Here is a 22,180-nt window from a genome sequence, read left to right as displayed (position 1 = left end):
TTCTATTGTATTGCAGATTAAGAACAAAACCCCTTCAGGGCTCCTCCCCCAGGGAACAGGTCATAGACTCCAGCCAAACTGGGTGACCAGCTGTTCAACTATGTAAGTATCTGAGTAACTCAACTTACTCCACAGCCTGTGGAGGCACTCAGCTTGCTTTCGAATCCCAGCCCCACCTGCTGACTCAGGCAAGACCTGAGGCAAGTTATTGAACCTCTCTGTGCCTTAGTTGCCTCATCTGTAAACGGCACAGTTTATAGCCGGGTCGGTTTACAGACACCTCAACCGCCAATAACAGTTACTACCTCGTGAAAAGGATTAAGTTAATATATATGAAGGACATAGTGTCTACAATGCAGAAAATGCTATGTGCTAGATTTAACAAGATATACACATGTATATATGTACACACACACACACACACACACACACACCCTGGCTGTGTTGGCAGAGCACCTTACACACTAAGAGCAGACCTTACACAAAGCCTAGTCTTAACGTGAATCTAAGTGAAGCTTTAGCCATTTCCTACCACTGCCACCTTAAGAAACCCTGGGTTCTGTGCAACGGAGGACAAATATAACAATAGATCTGCCTGGAGAGTGGACCTTTACTTGGATAAGACAAAAGCATCAACCTCTTCTCAAAAAGGGAGAAGAATTTTTCAGCACACCTTAGCAAGCTTCACCCTTCTCTCCTCACCGATAAGCCTGATCTGTTTATAATCTCCACATCCACTCCCCTCTGAAAATGGTTCCCCCTATGCTCATTGCTTCTAGGCTTAAACCTGAATCAAAGATCCCAAATGCTAAGATCTTTCCTATGAGCATGCAGGCAAATGTCTTGAATCTGTTGGGCCAGATGACAAACGTCCAGCTCAGATGAAGTGAAGCGATGGGCACCATCCAAGGAGGGGGAATCCCAGGCGTGACTGAGACCAGGAGACCTGCACATCTAGGGCTTGTTTCCATCTGGATGGGACTTGAAGGCAGGGTGTGGTGGGGCCCCATGCTGCCGCCCCACAAGACTCTCTTCAGTGACTTAACACCATTATTGGTCTGATACTAATTTGAGACGATGCCCAATCGCATCACAACAAATTAACTGCAGACACGCGATGGCAATCAACTCAGGGGCCTATCCTGAACACCGGCTGGGGGATTCCCTGTCTCCACGAGCCGCACGCTCCCACAGATGTTTCTAAAAGCCTCTTCCCAGAGGCCCATTTAGAGAGAAATTAAATGCAACTTTGACTTAATTAACGTTTTAAATGATAATGAATACAATGTAGATTCATAGGAGGCATTTACATTGTGTTGTAAAATTGATAAAAATTTAATAACTCTTTGTTAATAAGTTATGTCTCCCCAGACCCATAAAGCCTAAGGCACCGCAAACTCCAGACTGGGTCTAATCCGGGCTCCTGGTGCAGGTGGAGGAGGGAGGCAGAGATGGACCTGACATTTGCTCCAAGCCTGCTCCGATTCAAACCTCTGCTTGTTCATCAGTACTTTATTTCATACAGTAAAGGTCAGCATTTGGGCTCAAGGCAGAGCCTTGACAAGAAAGCTCAAGTGAAAGGCGGACTGGCCCTGGCATCTGTCGCCCGAGATAGTGGAGGAGGGAGGGAGATGGAGAGCTAACTGGCCACATCTGTCCTCCACCATGGAGGGAAGATGGAGAATCCGCTGCCCGGTGGTAGGGGCTGTCAGGCTGAGTAACGTGACAAGCGGCCACTGTCCTGAGTAAAATTGCAAACATAATTTCCACGTCACCTTGCAAAAGGACCTCTGCTCAGCTTACTTGTGGCATGCCAACGTCGTTTCTAGTTTGTCCTTGAAGAGCTGAGTCACTTACTAAAGTGTCGTACTCCTGGGAAGGGAGGTGTCCAAGTGACAGAGGGACACACAAGGGACCCTTCCATCTTTCCTCATTCTGACCTTTCTACTTCTTGTCCCCTAACTCTGTTTCAAAGTATTTCTTTTGAAAAGTTGGCTGCCTTTTGCCCGAATATTCCCTCTCTCCTTTATCTGTATGAAGTGGTTCTTCATAGAATATTTAGCATAAAGAATTCAACAACACCTTTTGTGGGAGAAGCACGAGGTCCCCGAGTACAAGTCAACTGCTTCACCTGACACCAAACTAACGAAAGCATCTATTTATTATGAATGAAACCCTTTAAAGATAGGCATTTGAAGAGGATTCTTTGCAAAGGAAATTTTGCCCATGTATGATTTCTTGCCTTGCAAAGCTGATTTAACGAACTGACCACTGTGGAAGCACGTGGAAGGCATATTCCCAATCAACCCATTGTTAAAGGTGGCTACCACAAAATCGAGTGAGAGGCACTGGCTTCTGTAACCTTGCCTGCTACCAACAAAAGTGCCCTAAGACGCCCTCCCAGGTACATCGTCAGTCTCCTGGAAGGATTAAATGGCTGTCTGGCCCTAGTTGCCTTCCTGTTTTCACGTACTGCAATGAAGTGCAAATGGCCAAACCAGGGAGTGTGCACTGGGGGTAACAAAGAACTAGAGAGGAATCCAAAGGCTGCTTCCATATTTACTGTCATGGATATAGAGAAGGAGAGGGGTAGAGGGAGGAAGAGTCAGAGAGACAGATCATACCAGCATGCACAAGAAAAATAGAAATTACAGACACAGAATGAATGGGCTTAAAGAATGCATGGAATACTATGTTTAGCTGAGTTTCCTTCGACTCTCCTGTTTCTATCTTTCTATCACTGATGGCCATGGTGGGAAGAGTTTTCAGTTTCAGGGACCAGAAGTAAACGTAGATTCATAGGAGGCATTTACAAATACAATTTGATGGGAGCTTGAGGGAGTCACCCAAAACTACACACAAAAAGAATCAGATAATGATAGGCTGTTGGTTTTTAAATACAGCTTGTTAACTCAAACCCCTCCTTAACAGGCATTGGAGACTGTCCGTGCAGGGTGTGTCCTGTTATAGACATTTTCCTAGAGCTATTTCCACCCCTTGCCCTCGTATCTGATTTTATGTACTTCAAAATGCCATTAGTTCACTCGACTGACTTTAGTTCTATTGACAATGTTAATTCTCTGCCTGTACAAACCAAAGGCTACTCGGGATAAGCTGATTTTTGTTTATTATCTGACAAGACTCAAGATTACACTAAACTGATTTTGGTATGTATCCCTTCAACCTAATGGTATTGGACTTGTCCTCTCAGCTTAACCATTGGAGTTGAATGCCTCCTTGTATTATATTTATACCCGAAATAAAAGTCACACGCCATTTAAAATTAGCTACAGTAGTTTGCAAAAGGGTGTACGTAATTGCGCAGGTTTAAACTATTAGCAGATTGAAAAGTGGGTGTGAGTGATCGCATGTGTACTTTAGCTAAAACTATTTCCAAGTGCAAGTCTAAAGATCTGTTTCTCTTCCAGCACATGATGAATTTGTTCGTGCCAGGGCTGCTGACGGTCTGTGGCCAGCACTGTGTCACACAGGTCTCAGGAGGTTTGAATCAATAGGGTCCTATATGTTGACACTGCATCATAATTTCCATTGTCCCTCTCTATTAGACTTAGCAATCACATGAGGCAGACTGAAATAAAAGAATAAATTCTGAACAGAGAAAAACCACTACTTTATAAACCCGTATGGAGGGAAAATGGCCCTGATTAGAACTTACATCTATATTTACGTGTGTGTGTATGTGTGTATGTTGCTAGACATAATTTTATATATATATATATATATATAAACTCTTATCTTATATATATATAAGATATATATATCTTATATATATATATATAAACTCTGTAAAAACTCTGGGCCCATTTCATTCTGGTGTCCTTTTCTGGTTCTTCTGCCCAGGATCAGCCGGAATAGAAACAAAACCAGGATGATCAGAAAATGAGGTTTTGTGCACCGATTCTAGCCTACCATATGGAACAATTCAGTCTTGTCGAAAACATAGTCTTGGATGAATTCTTGCTGGTCACTATTTACTTTACTTTTCTGACACTGTTTTTTTTACGCCTTTTGTAAAGGAGTCCTCCTTCTCTGAAGATCTTTCTGTCTGCACAGTCTGACCTTACATCTCTCGAATTCAAAAGAAGACAACTGTTGGAAAAGAACTTGACTTTGCAACAACAGATCCTCGATGATGGGCCACACCTCCAAGGAGAGGTGCCCCGAGCAAGCAGGCCCTGCTGTTAGAAGGCAGATTTTTAAAACTGTGTGAACATTTTAATATATTACTACTCCTCTGGGAACTGGCTACTTTTCTCCCCACTTCAGAAAACACATAATGGGACTTTGTGTTTCAATTTAACGTCCCTTGAAAACGGAAATCTTTCCCCTTATGAGGAAAAAAAAAAAAAAAACAGCAAGGAGGGAGACTAAAGGCAAAAGAGAAATGAATTAGGCAGTCTCCAAAGAGCATTGGCTCAACTGGGAAACTGCGACCAAAGCAAAGCTCCATAATAATATAATGACCTTTAATGAGTGTCTTGGGAAACAATACGGCCCTAGCATAAAAGACAAAGGGCAAAACCCATCAGGGCTCTGCTGACACTAATTCAAAATGATTTTCAGAACAACTAAAGAATGTAAGAGAAGTAATCTGATCCGCCCATCTGACCTCACTTTGATTCAAGGGCCCTTCTCCTGCCATTTCTAATTGTCAAACCCTCTACATCTCACATCTGCTCATATTTAATGAAAAGCCCACTCTCGCCACTGCTCTTTGAGTCCACCAGCTCTGTCAAACGGGCACCACCCAGCCCCACCACCAGCAAGGGAAGCCCAGGGATTGCTATTGGAGCTCTGCCAGTGGAGTTCTGCGTAGAGATAGACATTTTTTAATTGGAGAAGAAGGGTTTATGTGGGCGCATGAAGGGGCTCAGATTGGAATGGGTTTTCCTAACTTATTGTTAATGGTCAAAGGTGCGAGGACTCACATGGGGTGGATGAAATCTTCTTTTGTTTGATGGTGTGAGGACGGCGGGAAGACCGATGAATCAGAGGAGGCGACCCCCACACCCCACCCCTGAGCTGTCAGTACCAGTTATGGCTTCAACACACAGCCCAGAGCTCCATGTTTTCCACGGTGGGGCTCATTTGGGAGGGCGGGAAGGACGACAATCTCACGCACAGGATGTTTCTGAGAGGATGGGACAATCCCACCCTAAGTTTTTCTTCCCCTGGCCTCCATCAATGCTGGGATTAAGTTGCAGAGCTGAGAAATCCCTCCAATTATGGTTTCTCCTGTATGAAATGGAAATTACACACACTGGGTATCATGAGCCCCACACAGGGGACACACATTTTGCTGTGATTGGTATGGGTGGCCAGTGCCAAGACACGACCGCATACAGCCCGAATGGCTCCTTCCTTTTCTCCACTGACTCTCTAGCCAAGGTTTTAGAGCCTAGTGGTTATCTGAACACAGAAAAAGTGGTGCCTTAGGCAGACGGGTAACCCCAGTGGCTGGTGGTTACTTTTGCTGCCATCAGTCAAAGATGTGGCCAAACTGTGCCACCATAGCTCACTCCTTTGCTCCTCCCCCACTAGCTCCTGTCTTTGAACCCAGTGTTTTGCCACACATAGTAGACCAACAAATTCCTTGTGTGGTTGTGACCAAGTTCACCTTGCAGGGTCATGGGAACTAGCAAGAATTCTCACAATGAGAATAAAGGGGTAAAGGTTCACACTGTGGCATTTGTATGAAAGGAAACTTTCTTCCTAGGATTTTAGGCTAATGTGGTTGGCACAGTCCAAAATCCCTCTCGATACGACCTCCATTAGGTATCACTTTTAAAACTGAATCCTGTTTCTTGGCACTGGTCTGGAAGAATAGTGAATCATGAAAGATAAAGGATGATTAGCTCAGTCCTAGATACAACTTTCCCAAATACCTTCTAAAACAGTTCAATGCACAGATTGTGCCTCAGTCCTGAACAGCAGGTTCAAACACCAGCACCTGACATGGCACACTTCTCCAGGGCATACAGTGAAGTCAGGACTCCTTCAGCCCTGGGAGCCTCTATGGATCACTGTCCCACAATCACCCCATGCTGGGACCATCTTCAACACCCACGCAGGTGAATCAGCAAATTCTTCGCAAAATGCTCAAGAGGGAAGTGCCCTTCCCTTTCCCTCAACCCCTTATTGTCAACATGAATTTACTCCTGCTGGTGAAAGTTTATTTCAACCAGCTCTGGGCACTGAGAAAGAGAGAGAACATGTGGCAATATGGTTACCAATAAATGTGTCGGGTGCTTTCAAGAGGAAGGGATGAAGTACAGAACACAGAATTATCTTCTACCTCTCATGCTACCAAAAATGTGAAAATAAAGTTAGAGCCACACTTGAAGACATCTAAGTCCTCACAAGGAAATACAACCTCTTCTGCCCTTAGATGAGGACCCGTATCTCCGCATTTCGGTGTACAGACTGGAGCTTCCAATAACATCACCCATGAACCATGTCAGTGAAATACTGGCAAAGACCACGCTGAAGAACAAGGAAAAGGGAGATCTCAGAAATCTGGTGTATCTCAGTGCTGCCAGCTGCAAGACCTTGGCCAGTTCTCTAACACCTCTGAAATTGTAAGTGACGAAGAAGACTGACCTCAAAGCCTGGTGCAAAGGACTCTGGGAAATCATGGCGGTTCATGGCTTACAGGTTTTGTTTTTTGAAATCACAATGGCTACAGGAGACCTTAGTTCAACAGAGGGTTCTATTTGGGGGAAAATGATGATCCTTTGAACTAGTCATCTGAGAAGAGCCCTAGACTTCATCAGTCAATATAGGTTTACAGATTTAGAATACTTGTTCCTAGAACATAGGACACAATCTGGCACTGGAAGAATGAGATACAGGTTAAAAAGACAAGGTAAAAGAAAAAAGAAAGAAAAAAAGAAAGAAAGAAAGAAAGAAAGAAAGAAAGAAAGAAGGAAATCCACATTCATCCTAGCCCTGTTGTGTTTTGGAAATGATCTAAGCTCACTAAAAGCAATTGAATGGTCGAATTGGTTTCTTCTCTCTACGTGTTTCCTCTCCTTCCTCCCTGCAACCCAATCCAGTGTAGAGCCTTTACCCAAATATGAAGATAGGCATTTCCACACATCTTTGTAGTCATAGGGTATTTGATTTGCTGTCACATTAATTTCCATTTATATTTATTTAAAGGACAGAGAGAGGGAGAATATCACTAGACTAGAATATCACAGTTCCGCACACCAGTACGAGAAGCACAACAAGTTAACAGAATGGGAAGGGAGCCTTCCCCAGCATGTACACAGGGACACAGGCAGAGAGGACAACATATCAGTCACCACACAAGATCACACTGGGAAGAAAACATCAGCTCCACAGACTCACAGAACCACAGGGCACGACACAAGACGGGGATGATACCACAGACAGCACAGACATGGAACTCCGTGTGTCGGGGTTAAACTTACAGGCACGGAAACTGGTGGAGCAATCATTAACAGAGACAGAAGAAAGTGGGAAGGTTCTCTCAAGGGTGTCCATGTTACCACGCACACGGCCTGACATGCACGAGCAGTCACGCTCAGAACGTCCGCAATCAAAACAACATGCCCGTCTCATTCTCTTGTAGATGGACATCTTGGCTATAACCATGTGGTTGGATGGGAGGAGAGGAAGAGCGGTAGTTAATGGCAAGGTCACACACAGCAAGGCAGCTGGAAGGGAGCTAAAGGGATTTAACACAGGTCTTAGTTCACATTAACAGTCTTGACCCAGAAAAAAATGCAGAGTGACTGCTGGTAACAGTTTGGTTGTACATCAAAAACAGCAGCGAAAATATAAATTGCCTTTATAGTTCCCCAAGGCTGTTGTGTATTATTTTTCTCCCCTAGGTAAAGCGGGTGACTACAGGAAAAGGGCATGGCTGATTACAATCGGGTTCTCGGATGAGAAGAACAACACGTTAGAAGACAGCAAAAATGTAACCGACATTTTTCCCCTGGCGCAATTAATACAGGAGGTCAAAATATACACACAGCCAATCAATTAATTGCTTATTTGGTACAATAAATGGTTTTTGCGAGTTGCAAAATATGTAATATGTAGGCTTTCTAATTTCCCTCCATTTCTGGGCATTAGGCAGAGCCTAGGACAAGCTTTCATCAAATTAGATGTGAAACGATTACATGTTAATATAGAATCTGAGGATGCCTCTGCTGAACTTCCCCAGAGTGAGTTTACATGATGCCTACAGGAATTTAAATTTACTCTTGACAGAACAAATATCCAAATCTGTCCATATAAGAAATGCAGCTACTCAAGGCTAACGCTGCGTATTTGACATTAAAGGCAGTTCACAAATAAGAAATCACCAAAAGCATATGAGATGTTGGTCTATTGGAATGCATTTAGCTACTCATGGGTGTATTTTCTGCTTAAAGCCGGGAGAATCTGAAAATCGCATCTGCTTTTCTCTCCCCTACCCGCCCCCCCCAAAATTCAGAAAGCCATCGGGTTATTGGTTAATCATAATTTTTTCTAATATAGGAAATATCGGCCAAAATAGACCAGAGGTTATAAAACATGAAGTAAGAGATTAGGTCCCATGTAAAATATCTTACTTATATTTACATGTAACATTGATAGCTCTTCTAAACTGATATCGTAGGAGCCTGGGGATCCAGCTTGAGTGTTGACCTACAAAACTTGCTGGACATCACTGCAGTGGTTCTCAAAAACACTTCACCCTTATCCTTCAAGCCAATTTATATTTCAGTCCATGAAGCCTTTTTGTGCCTCATTTTGATGCTACAACAGGCAAACGTGTTTGCTTATCACTTAGCATGACCCAGCCTGCTTCTCTCACAGGATTGGAGAATAACTTGTGTTTATTCCAAGCATCATAGCCAAATAGCAAGGCTGAACTGGAGAGGTGTTATTCCCCGCGCCTACACCTTCCATTTTAAAAGTCATTCTCCCCCCCTCTTTCTTTTTCTTTGTGGAGAATGGTTGCACTCTTACTTTAAAATATGGCTTGTGGTTTTGCCCTCTTTGAATGTTACAGTCACCAGGAAGAGGGGTTTAAATCTCTCAAATGGGTCAAGTCCTGTTCTAAGACCTTTATGACTTGCCATACAGTATATTTGTCAAGCAGGGGTAACGTTATGATTGTGAAGAACAGGCACTGGGGGAGATGAATGAGAGATTCATTCCTGTAAACTTGGCTCCCATTTTTAGTGACATGTTCTTTTAGCATCCTCACTAGCTGGTCGTTCAGATCATCACCATGCAGCCCCAGCCCTCTTCAGTGCATGGCACATCATTCCTGAGCTGAGCTTTTACAAAAAAAAAAAAAAAAAGGAAGAAAGAAAAGAAAAAAAAAAAAGTTCCACTATAGCATTTGAATTAGAAGACTTTAGAAGGCATGGTGTGAATGCCCAGACACCCCAGACAGTAGTAGCTTAAGTCAAGAAAGAGGAAAAAGTCTTCAGCGGAAGACATAAAAATAAAGTTATTTTACATGCATCCAGATCTGTTGTACAACTTGTAGACCGCTCACTTGTTTCTTGCTTAGTTCTTTTACTGGAAATATTGATTTGTGATTTACACAGAGGAGGGAAACAAAGATGATTTTTTGTTTCACTGTAAATAAATTGTTTTGAAAAAAATTTAATCAAATGCTGTAGCAGAAGAGAAGCCCATCAAACTCTGAAACGCTATGCTTCTCATTAGCAGCAGTCCCTGGTTTTCATTTCCATACTACCATTTTGGGTCATACACAATAATAGAATCTGACACATTTATAGGGAAAGAGAGTTCTTCTCCATATACCCGTCTTTAAGGACAAGGGGAGGGAGAATGAGGCGGGATAACTTTTGAAATCATTCTGTCAGAGGTAAGCCCATCCATCCTAATGGGTGATTTTCAGCCTCGTATTTGATAAGGGCTTCGGGAGGAAACAGAACCTCAACCCAGTGTCTCTCAGGAACTGTTTGCAACTGTTATTGCTGGCTGTTCTGGAGACCATGCATTGTTCTAAAATTTCATATTGTTAGCATGCAGGAACAGGCTGAAACTGGTAATCGAAGCAGCAAAAAACCATTTGCTATAAGAAGATTAAATGTTAATTATAAGCAGTCACATTCCAAAGCAGCATATGCATAAAAAAAGCAAACATGCTATTACTCGTCATTCCTCCCCAGTCATCATTTTTACACTCACACCAAATACAAAATAGAAATCTCAAAAGACACACAAGCACCACCACAAAAAAACCCAGCAAGAATGATCAATGAGAGGCTCAAAGACAAGACAGAAACAGTTAAAAACGATTGAGCCCCATGTGTTGACAAACCTTTGTGAATTACAATGTCTAGACCAAGGTGCCACCGACTGGGAGGGTGGCTCTCGCTCTACTTCTGGAATAGTCCATTTTCATGGACACCCCCGCCCCTCAGATGTCTTCACCTATATACACTTCCGGGTCCCCCTTCTTAAAAGGAAAGGCCCATCTGACCTCCCTACTGGTGGAGTGATTCATCAGGATTGACGGATATGCATCCCAGCCAGGAAGAGCCTTCTGCTGTGCCCTTACACGAGTCATGAACATGAACAAATGCTTTAACTAAAAACGTTTGAGGATTTCCCTGCTTAGTGGTAGCTGTTTCAGAAGATGTGGGCATTCTGTGTGTAAAATTATACTCTCAAGTTGTAAAATAAAATTATATCGAAATTAAGTCTTGGACCTCCTGATTTGGAAAATACCACCCTTTCAACTCTCTCTGGTTTCCTAATCCTCCAGGTTTGTTTTAGTGAATCATGGATACTCAGAACCACTGGTGTTTTATTTCCATTTCTCCATGATTGTTTCCTTTTCTGGAGCTGATGTAGGTTAGAAGGTTAATTTCAGATATCAGAATGCCACTTAAAACTACCAAGGTTAGGTTTCAAAGAACAACGTTAAAAGTTTCGGTATTTATTTAAAACAGAAGTAAGTTTCTTAATCTACTCCCTGGACACATAAAGTGCCCTCTCACCTTTGGCGTTTGCTGGTTTTCTTTTTTACATAGTCACCCAATGCTCTCTTCCCAAATCTCAGTCCTCAGAAAAGGGACTTTTCCCCAGGATTTCAATAATACAAAGTGGATCTATGAGGACATCTAGTGGATCTGTGTGGAAGAGCAGCTAGTCGACAGATCACCTGAACCAGCTGGCCTTTCTACGAAAGGGAGTGGAAAGGGGACCCCGTGTGTCTCCAACAGTTGAAATCTGTGCATTTCAATCCAGTGGTTCTTACAAATCATAGTGGATGTTTAGGGGGCCGTGGGGGATGAGTGAATTCTAGGAGATGGTTCCAGAGTGGTCTAGAGTAGCAGCTTGCAAACACACTGGCTTTGTAGCCATGGCCAGCAGAGTGGGACCACTTCAGCACCAGTTGGCTGGGTCTCCTCAAAGCTCTGCTGCAGCTTCCTGAGACAGGAAACAGACAAGAGCGTGTCTCTGGTAGGTGTGAATACTGTAGCTACTTGTCATTCCGTCTTAGGGCTTTTGGAACTTTATGTTCAATTAATTGGCCCCATAGGCCACCTTAACTCTGGGAAAGCAGAAATATCAGCTTCTGGGGACTCAGTTTTCTCTTTGGCCCACATCACAAGGTTCTTGTTCTTGGGCCAGTGCCACAGATTCAAAGAGATTCTAATTCTGTTGCCAAGAATTAGACCCTGGGTCTCACCTTCCTCCAAAGAACCCTGTCTTAGCAGTTTTACAATTTGAGAAAAAGCTTTTATATGCTTTCCTTCACCACAATGAAGTGGATATTCATCCAATATTTCCATTATGACTTCCTAGTGCTATTTGTAGAGATAAAATACAAGTATTTCCCTAACGGACATCATCAAAGCTATCTGTTTACTCCTAAAGTGTTTAAAAATGGAAGATGGCTCAGACGTACTCTTGGAGCACTTTTCCTATATTTTCAAAGGTCGTGATCATGTGAAAGGAAACCTGTAGAGAAGTGGCTGCTGTAGATGTGGCTCGGTTACTGCTCTGTCCTTGTGTCAAACTGACAATCAGCTGTCAAACTCAGGTTCTCTGCTGGCTAGCCCTTCTGCGCCAAGCCTGGAATGAAGAAGGAGTTGGACTCCAGCCTGTTCTCAGCACCATCTGCCTCCCGCATCAGCGACCAAATTGTCAGCCAATTTCCAATTGCAGAATCTTAATTTCCAGGGTGGGTTGGAAGGGGCAGGAAAAGCAGCACTGGACTGAGAGGTTCAGGTAGAGTTTTCCAGCTGCTGGAGAAAAAGTATTTTAGGTTCAAATGGAGCAGATTCAAAGGAAGACTAATGTGGAAGGAAAAAAGAGATAATCTGCCTTTCATTTCACAGATATTTTTTAGGCTGCAATCACAGGGTTAAAATCAATCCAATGAAGGAAGGATTAATTTGAAGCCTGACCCTGAGGCTGCTCTTCATATGCTCAGCAGCAGCTAAAGTGATACGTAAAAGTACCATGGAACAAAAAGTCCACTGAGGCACAGCGTTTGAGACATTTTTTTGATGTGATACTGGGAATCAGAGAGCATTCTTTCCAGTCCTGTAAATGAGGAATAATGTCTTCACTATGCAAAATTCCTCCTATTGGCTTCTGCAGGGAGAAGAAGGATCTTCCAGGTGGTTTTCCAAGATCAGAAAGAGGGGAAAGACAAAGCTAGTTAATGTCAGTAGCACTAAGTATATGGAATTAGTTGATATTGCCCTCAACACCACACCGTGGTTGCGGAAGGCAGAGGAATTTGGCACTAGAGCTGTTTGTTGACTGACATCATGTTTTCTGTCTGATTTTGAAGGATCACCAGGTACAGGAGGTGCCTCTGCAGGTATGAAAGTGGCACATGCCTTCGAGCCACCCTTCCAGATGTTCTGCAGATGAAGGGAGCCACACAGTCAACTTGGGCAGTGTTGTGCGATGAACTGAAGACGTCATTCATTTGTTTTGTTTGTACATTGAGCATTCTGTACCCTCAAACTCTGAAGACTAGCCAGAACCAGATGACCCATTTGCATGGTACAAAGGCAATGAGAGTTCTGAGTGCTGAGACATCTCCAAATTCCAGGACCATTGGATTCAACTGGTCTGCAGGCTGGGTCCCGTTTTCAGTAGAGTCTCATGAGCATGTGTAAAGATCTGACGATGCTCACTGCTGGTGCCACTGAACGCAGCATTGCTTTGAGTCACACATAGAAACCCTGGCCCTAAAATTGCCACATCTTGTGGGTGAGAGGGGTCCTATTCTGTGAGTAAGTTAGAGGCTCAGAGACTTAACATTTACTTGTTCAGACTTCTATATAGCTCACTAATGAAATGGAACATTCTCCTTGAGTCATCTTTCCTTGAGTCATCTTTTCCATCTTAAACAAGTCAATGGATCTTCCAAGATGCCTAACACCCATAGAAGAACTGGGTATGTCCTAGTGGTTACTGATTGAAAGAGAAACTTTAAAGCAAGGGAACTTCATAGACTGTAGGAAATAATTACCACTGAGGAAATATTTGTCTCCAGTAAGACTGTTTAAGATACTTACACTCCCAAAGTTTGATGTCCAATTAATTCTTTAGCAAGCACTTTCTCATATAGAGAGGTACATATATTATAATAAATACATCACTCTCTCTATAAAATATTTCTGTGCTTATATATAAAAATGTTCATTTTTACATATAAAGTACTGGTACATATCATATATATATCACAACACAGGAATATATATGTAGCATGTGTGTTTCCTTCAGGATAGGAATTCAAGCTCAGTAGCAGAGACCAGATAAAATTTATCAAAGGCAAGCATGACAATGACCCCCAATTGACGAGGCATCTACAGCTATAGTGGTAATTACCTCAGCCTACTCAGCGTCCCCTAAAGGTCCGAGACAAGGCCTTCAAGAGAAACACTGTTGTCAAGGTCTTATTTTCAAATGGAAAAATAAGACAGTGCCAGAAGCTGGCAAGAGGCTGGGGGGATGGGAAGATGAACGGAGGGCGGTTCCCTGCTCTCAGGGGTCTCCAGCTCCAGGCTACTCTGCAGACCATGTTGGATGAGGGAGTTGGGGCATGATGTCACTGCTACATGCAACATAAATACCAAAAGAAAAAAAGAAACTGAAACTGTACAGAAAATAAAAGAAGTATCTCTTCTAGAGAGAAAGACAGGGGGAACTGGACTCCGGGCTCCTGGGAACCCGTTTTACTCACAATATATCACTACCAGTGTGCAGTTAAAATAGAGTAGGGGCCGTATTCCAAGGCAGCAAAGAGGAAAAAAAATAAATCAAAAATATGTCAATGATTAGAAGTTCAAGAAAATTCCTTCAAACACATCAATTCAGACATGACTTGTCCCCTAGGAGTCCACCCTTTGGCAAACTTTTACAGGCTGGGGGAAAAAATGTAAATCATTAGACCAAGTTTGTTATACAGAAGAAGAAAATGGGTAAATAGTAGTTTCTGAGAGCTTGCTCCTTGGCCAGACAGCTGAATTTGACTCTCTTCCTTGATGGAATGCTATGAAGAAATAGAAAGAAATGCAAAAGTTAAACTATACTACCACAGGATTTCCAGATGGAATGCCCACACTCGAGATTGCTCCAGATAGTATGGCATGAAATGTTCAAGGTGAATGGGGAGGGTGGGGGTGGGGGTGGGAGGGGAAGAGCTAGGTTGGGAGGGGAGGGTTAGGAAGCTGTGGATAAAGACCACTGACTGTCATCAGCTCTGCCCTCATGTCATCAGCTCTGCCCTTGTTCCAGGGTGAATTATGATCACCTGGCCTAACAGGTTTGGACAAATGACTGTGTGGGTGAGCTGCCCTCTCCAACTTGGGGCACCAGGCAATGTGCATTCAAAGGCACAGGAACCACCCCCACCCCACCTCCACCCCCATCCCCGATGCATTATTCACAACCTTAGCTCCTTCTCTTGAAAGTTTCTTTGCAACCAAAACCTATCTTCTCCAATTTCCTGACTTGCCTGGTATGCATGGGGAGGTCCGTGTTCAATAGTTCACTTTATTCTGACCACTCCTTACACATACACATCTGCATCCTGCCCTCTGTAACACAGGCGGCTATGGTCTTTTAATTAGGAAGAACAATATTTGGACAATTTTGATCGTTATCAAACATTAACCTCACAGCCAGGGGCCTCTATGAGATGAGCCCAAGAGGGAAGGGGGTACAGAGAGACAGGGGCAAGACCCCTGTCATGCTGGCTCAGCTCAGAGGCAGTATTTCTGAAGCAATCCATGCCATGCATGGTGAGAGATCACACCCTTCACTAGCTGGAACCAGCTTTAAGGGGAATGAAGAGAATAAAATTATTTCAAACAGTTATGTGGCTCTCCCTCCAGGATGAAGTTAAAAGTCAGCTGCTGGGTGCTTGCCTGGAATCAGGGTGGAAAAATAACCTAGAGGCCAAATCCTCATTTCTAGGGACTTAAAAAACTTTCTGCTGAGTTCCACTGCAGTGCCTACGAGGAACATTCCAGTATCAGAGCAGGGATCAGAGACACTTTCTCTCCATCATTCTGCCTTCTACCCTCGCCTTCTTAGAGTCTACTCTCTGTCCAGTCACCATGGAGGTCATCTAATATAGAAACTGATGCTATTGAGTTCTTGCTCAAAATCTTCCAAAGGCTATATCTGTTACAGGACTAAAACCCAGGTTTCTCCTCATGGCCCCTGTCTTCCTCTCTGAACTCATTTCATTCTGCTCTCTCCCCAGCCCCACCAGCCCCACTGGTCTGCCTTCCTTCCGTCCTTCCTTCCTTCCTGCCTTCCTTCAGCACTTCAAACTTATTCCTGCCTCTTGACCTTTGCCCTTGCTCTTCTACTAACCTCGACAGGGTCTCAGCTTCAATGTCACCTCCCAAGGGAGGCTTTCTGGCTAAAGCAGCGTCCCTGCAAGGTTCCCCATACCCTCAGGCAGTCTCCTCTCTCTTCATAGCATTTGACTCTACCTGAATCTATTTAATGGTTTCTATGATCATTGTTTGTCTCCATGTACTACTGTAAAGGCTTCAGAAGAACAGCGATGTTATCTTGTTCACCCCTCCATCCCTGGCACCAAGCATGCACCTGGCACAAAGAAAGTACTCAAAAATATGTGGATGCCTAATCAATAAGTAACTTTTAGTGATGCCCCGTGGAACCAGGTTCTTTGACAGATTATCTGGTTCTGGATTATTGGCCTTGACACTCTCCTGCATTTCCCAACCTCCTCTACTACAAAAGTTTCCTTACAATGCAGTTAACCATTTTGTATTTGTTGTTCTCATTTACTTCCACCTTGGGATACATGTTCCTCTGATGGAAAAAATCTGAGGGATGCCTGGTCAGCTGAGCTGTGTTTTTGTGTTCGTGACCAACCATGCTGGGATGCATGGCCTGGTAAGGAGGGCCTTTTGTATCATGGAGTCCAGGGGACTGGAAGTGAGGTGGGTTTGTTCTGGACCTACAAATAGCCTTAGATGCTCTTCCTGTTAAGTTGTCAGAATCAGAGAATTCTTAGACCTCTAGACTTTTGTCTGGATCTCTTTTTCTGAGACATCAATAAATACTCATCTTAGTAAGGTGTCAGAGCTAGGGGGAACAGGGCCATGGAAAAAGCAAAACAGTGGGCCTCAACTGCCCCAAACTTGGGAACCAGCCTCAGAGGATTTCTACAGAATCTGCTCTCGACCAAGAGTGCTCCCATGGGTATTTGCCTAAGAGCTCGAGTGTCTTCGTGCTTCAGCAGAATGATATTTATATCTTACTGGTTTACATTACTGTATCCCCTTTAGGAGTGTAGTGAAAAAAAGCCCCCTCTTTGGTTGGCCTATCCCAGGAATAGTGCTCTTCTATCTGGTTTCTGCTTGTGAAAAAAGTATTTTATGGGGCAATCTTTCATAACTGTGCTTCTACTCATCAGAGTCAAGGTCATTGTCTTGCCCTTCTCTCTTGCAGATGTGATTAGGGCACTGAGCGCACAGCATCGAGAGGCTTTTGTGTGAGCCTGAGCCCTGGTCTGTTGGGTCTGTGTGACTCTTAGCAATCTCATCCTCCCACTAAACTTGGAGCCTTAGTTTCCTCTTTTTGTAAAATGGAATTAATAACATCCCTTGACAATTACCCAGGGTTATGGTGAGGATCAAAGAAAATAATGATCATAAATAAGGAGCTCTGAAAACATTAAATCACCATAGGAAGGAAGGCATCATTATTATTGTTTTCTTTACGGCCATGAACAATTTCTATTAGGCAATGCAACATGATTACTGCAAAAGGCACGGCCTTCTCAAGGCAAATCCACTTTAGGTCCTGGTTTCTGGAGAGCTCACGACCCAACGTTCCTGACTTACCATATCTTTCTCAAGAGGTCACACTGGCAAGCTGCTTTGGAAGAGATTTGAGACAGGATATGCCAGAAGCTAAGGAGACCAATCTAGTCTACCCCAAGGAGCAATGGAGTTTGAGGTTGGTTATTGGAGCAATGGCAAACAAAGCTGATTGGTCATGGTCAAATTCTCTTCCTGAGCCAGCTGGAGGGTACCACAAGTGAAAACTCTGGACTTTGGTATCAAACCTTGCAGCAGCTCCCATTTGGGAGACACAGTCCTCAGACTCGGTTTCCCTTTCAGCCCTAGTCCCCATGTTTACACTTGATGGCCCCCCATCCAGTGGAAATCACTATGCAAAAAAATACTCCCTCTTCCATGGTCTTAGCAGTCCTCCTTCTCATATATTGTACTGAGTATGTTCAAGTGGGCACAAGCGCCTCGGCATCCCTTTAAGGTCCAGAGGTGGGGATTAGGCACTAGGTTCACTCAAAGGTGTTGATGGTGGTGATTTTTCATCCTTGCTCTAATAAAGCGAGGACAAGTATTTATTCCATGTCTCTTTAAACTGCTGGGCGAAACATAAACATATCCAAGAAACCTCTTGATGTTTAGTGTTTCTTTACTAGGAAAAGGAGAAGGGAAACAAATTTGGGGAAAAGGAAAGAGGGAGGGAAGGGGGAAAGAAACACTACTTACGCCGTTTGCAGCCACATTTTTTTATTCTTTTGGGATCTGTGATGTCATCATGACAGGCCTTGCAGTAAAAAAATGCCCTGGAGAAAGAGAATGGAAAAACTGACACATTTCATAATCCACCCGAATGAAATGAATACCACATTTCCTCCACCGTGGTGCCAAATTAATGAAACACGCCAGCACTAATTTCCTTTCATCTTTTGAAAGGTTTAGACTTTTACAGACGGAAATGTTTGTTGCAAGACCTCTTATTTCAAACACAGGACTCTGCAATTGGAGTTCGTGCTTCTTTTAATAAACCTTCCTTTGAACAGGAACGGGGTGAATGGCTGCTGAGGTGACCCCCTGCATCTGCCTGCTCATCCTTCGTTTTTTGAGCACAGCCTTCAGGGCTGCTCATCAAAGCATGTAGGCAACCAGCCCCAGGCCCTTGGTGGGGAAGTGGAATGTATCTCTGAAACCCTTGCCGTCTGGTCAGATATTTATTGAAGGGGGAGCCAAGATAAAGTTCCACAGTCAAATAAAATCATTAGCCTTGCCCCTCTGAAAGGATATTTCTTTTCAAAGTGAGAGAGGTTAAGGAGGAAGGTGGAGGGGGAAATACAAAAGTGATGGGTCAAGGGGGTCCTCTGTCAAATTTCTTCTGGCATTTCATAGCCCATACTTTGCTCCCAAGCTAGAACGATCAACTCCCATACTCTCGGCCCCAAGAACACAAAATAAATGGAGGTTTGCTTCTCACGGTGAAGCATAGCTCAACCGAGCACTGGAATGGAGTGGGCAGAAGGCACTATAGGGCTGGATACCCAGAGGCAGCAATCAATAAGAAAATCCCCTCATCTGACTTAAGTGTCAAGTTGTGATTATAAAGCACATTGGTTGTGTCCAGACAAGCGACAAACCAAGATCATTCAAGTATAGAATGCATAGGACCTAGAAGAACAGCACTGGAGGCCTACATCTTTTCAGGACGGGGGATTACTGGGACAAAATTCACTGGAACAGCCTTACAAGCTTCCGGATATGGGAGCTAACAAAATCCCTGGTTTCACCACTCCCAACGTGAAATTGAATGGCAGGGATAAACATGGTCTTCCCTTGACCAAGACTATACAGAAAGAAACACAATTCTTGGCGATTCAATTCCCAGGTTCCTTTTCATGTTTTTCACAGGATTTGCACACGTGATTGACACCAGCTGAAAACCAATGTGGGATCTGGAAGAGATCTTGGAAGTCTCCAGGACTCAGTGTCCTCATCTGTAAAATGAGGAGGTTGTCACGACCTGCCCAAAGATATCCTGTGCTGGGGTTGGTCAACTTCTAAATCCAAGCCCAGTGCTCTTTCCACCCCAGCATCTCACTCACTATTTCCCTAAATGCCAGTTTTCATCCATGTTGTGAAAAAAGGAAAAAGAAAAAAGGCAGCTGATTGTTTGCCCTGCAAGTGGCAATGTGGCTAAGAAGCCAATCAATGGTGACCTGCCTTGAAAAGGCAATGACAGGAAAGGAGGAAGCCTTTTTGTGTCCACATCCTTTGGCCATTTTCTCTCCCTATCTGATGCTCCTATACATAATAATAATGATAACAATGATAACAGACATTTGTAGGGCAAGGCTATAGGCCAAGCACTATTCTAAGCATTTATAAGTATCAATGAATTGATCCTTAAACAATCCTTTGAAGGAGTCATGATTATTATCTCTGTTTTACAGAGTGTATAGGAAACTTAAGCACAGGGAGGTTATGTGACCTGCCCAAGGTCTCACAGAGCCGGGATTCAAGTCCACACAGTCTAGTCCTAAAGTCCATGGTCTTAAACACATCTCTATTGCTGAGATGATGAAACCGTGCTGAGCCTGAGTGGACTGTTGAGAAGATAAAGTTGATTACTTCACAAATTCAAAGTGGATTCTGAAAGTGGCCCCACGGGGGCCAAACAGGTAAAGCTAATGACTGAGATGGGGCCAGGTTGGGGTGGGGGGGTGGTCTCTGGTCTGTGACCTGGAGACATATCTCCCAACCAGAGGGAGCACTGTAGCTAAGCTCCAGCTGAGTTTTCCCAAGTGGAACTTCTTTGAGAGCACCACTGTCTTCTCCACTCACCTCTGCCTCTCTCACACTCACCTGGCAAAGCACACACCCTACTGCACACCTGCACCTGAGCAGCTGAACTGAGGAACGGAAACACAACTGTGTTGACTAATCTCACTTCAAATCCATGGCCACGGACGCCAGGGGCTTCTTCACACACCTCAGGATCTATTCCATATCCCCTCCTTCCACCTCAACCTTCTCTGCTCTCCTCCCCACTTCCTCTCCTGCTCATCCACCCCTTCCCCAAGTGGCCCTGTGTTGGTGACCTTGACACACACATCATCAAGAAGACCGGATCCACACCCTGCAAGGCTGATCTTCAGGGTCTCCTTGTCCTCTGCTTTCCTGTTGTGTTTAGCCAATGGGAGGAGCCAGCTGGAAACTGGAGGATGGGAAGAGAGGAATTCCTCCCTGCAAGGCCATGAAATGGTGGTGGCCACATCTCTATATTCCAGAGGACTCAGCTCCTGCCAAGTGGCCTTTCCTACACTACAGCCTCTCTCTCCAGGTTCTGATAACTCTCCTTCCCCTTGATTCTGCAGATCTAGGGCTGAGAGTGGCTCCACTCTGTTGCCAGCTCCGGGGTGCTTTTGCATCCCTTATTGGTTCTCCTTAACCCTCTGCCCACAACTTTTTATGTTCCCTTCATAAAACTCTCCTCCCTTTTCTCATTTAGGTGTGTCACCTGTTTCTGGCCAGGACCCTCCCTGATATAGCACCCAAAATGACACCTCCAGCTTTCATCTTCCCCCCAAACTCCAGAATCTTAGAGCTGACTGTCTACTTAACATAGCCAAATAGAATTCTTAATTTCCTACATCCCAAACTTGCTCCTCTTCCAGCTAAATCCAGTCTCAGTAAAGTGGGAAGCCAGCACCCACCCAATTTCATAGGCTCCAAATCTAGGCTCCATTCTTGATTCCTCTTTTTCCCCTCATTTCTTATATGCAGTTTACCAGCGGGTCCTATATATAGACTCTCTAAAATATATTCTGAACTGGTCTCCCTTCTCTGTACCTCCACTCACCAGTTTTACCCAAGCTTATCTTCACCTACACTATGCAGTATCTCCATCTGTTGGGCCTCCCACTCCTGTTACCCCACATCCCACTCTCTATAATGGAGAGGAAAGAACTTTCAATGATGTAAATCAGACTACATCACTCCCAGCTTAAAGCCATCAGTGACTCCATTTTATAACAACCTGACCCATACATATCAAGTCCTATGGGAGCCAGCCCTGCCTTTTTCTCTTACCTCATCTCCCCATACTACTCCTTCAGACACACTTTCCTTCCCTCAGCTCCCTACACACAACAAAACTGTCCCTACTTTGTCTCCTCTTCCTTTCCCATCTCCGTATGATGGACTCTTTCCCATCACCTCCACCTCTGCTCAAATGTCACTCCTTCCAAGCAGCCTTCACTTGCGCACAATCTAAATCAGTGACCTGGCTGCACTAGTTCTTTGATTAATGTACCATGAACAAACAAAACTGTAATTCTCTCCTCCCTAGAACATGAGTCCATGAGAGCAAGGACTTCATTGTTCACCACTGCTTCCCTGGCACCTGGTACAGAGTGTTCTAGAAAGTGAGTGACCTTTGATGCGTGAATGAGTATGAGAATGCAGCCAAGTAATGCCAGATCTGCAAGTTTTTCAGGGGAAACCAGAAATAAGGATTTTTCAATAAGGATGATGGTGTCTTCTGCTTGGCAAATAATTCATTTGCTAAAATTATGAATCAAATGAAGCCTGTCTGCAAGCCACACCGAGTCAACGAGGCACCATTTTGTGACCCCGACATCAAAGACTATGTGCCAACATTATTTAAAAAGGAAAATACTCAGTGGCAAGGAGCAGTGGACAAGTGACTGAATGCCCATCCCAAAGTGGCCTAAGGCTGGAATGGTGGTTTCACTGCTCTGTTCCTAAAACACTGCATCTGAAAGTTTCCGTGAGCTAAAAATCCATTAACTTCTTTTGTGGCTTTTTTGTAGGAGAGGGTGCATACTCAATACTAGATC

The 22,180-nt window shown here is 43.9% G+C and overlaps 1 protein-coding gene across 17 annotated transcripts in view; it reads right to left on the bottom strand.

Annotated features, from left to right (window-relative positions):
* KCNMA1 (potassium calcium-activated channel subfamily M alpha 1) overlaps positions 1-22,180 on the bottom strand; it is a 727,105-nt gene that overhangs the window by 113,190 nt on the left and 591,735 nt on the right. For 12 of the 17 annotated variants that reach the window (XM_078434448.2, XM_078434451.2, XM_078434453.2 and 9 more), the window contains one exon: positions 18,057-18,133. In XM_078434448.2, coding sequence (XP_078290574.1) covers positions 18,057-18,133 — 77 coding nt within the window. Of the gene's footprint in view, positions 1-7,457; positions 7,632-14,236; positions 14,246-18,047; positions 18,134-22,180 lie in introns of all 17 variants that reach the window. The other 5 variants (XM_078434452.2, XM_078434439.2, XM_081790521.1 and 2 more) reach the window with 4 other exon arrangements.

Source organism: Panthera onca, chromosome D2, assembly GCF_046562875.1.
Source record: "Panthera onca isolate mPanOnc1 chromosome D2, mPanOnc1 haplotype 2, whole genome shotgun sequence".
In the NCBI taxonomy this organism is placed as follows: Eukaryota; Metazoa; Chordata; class Mammalia; order Carnivora; family Felidae; genus Panthera; species Panthera onca.
The sequence above is the reverse complement of the archived record's forward strand: the minus strand, read 5'-3'. Positions and strand labels throughout refer to the sequence as shown.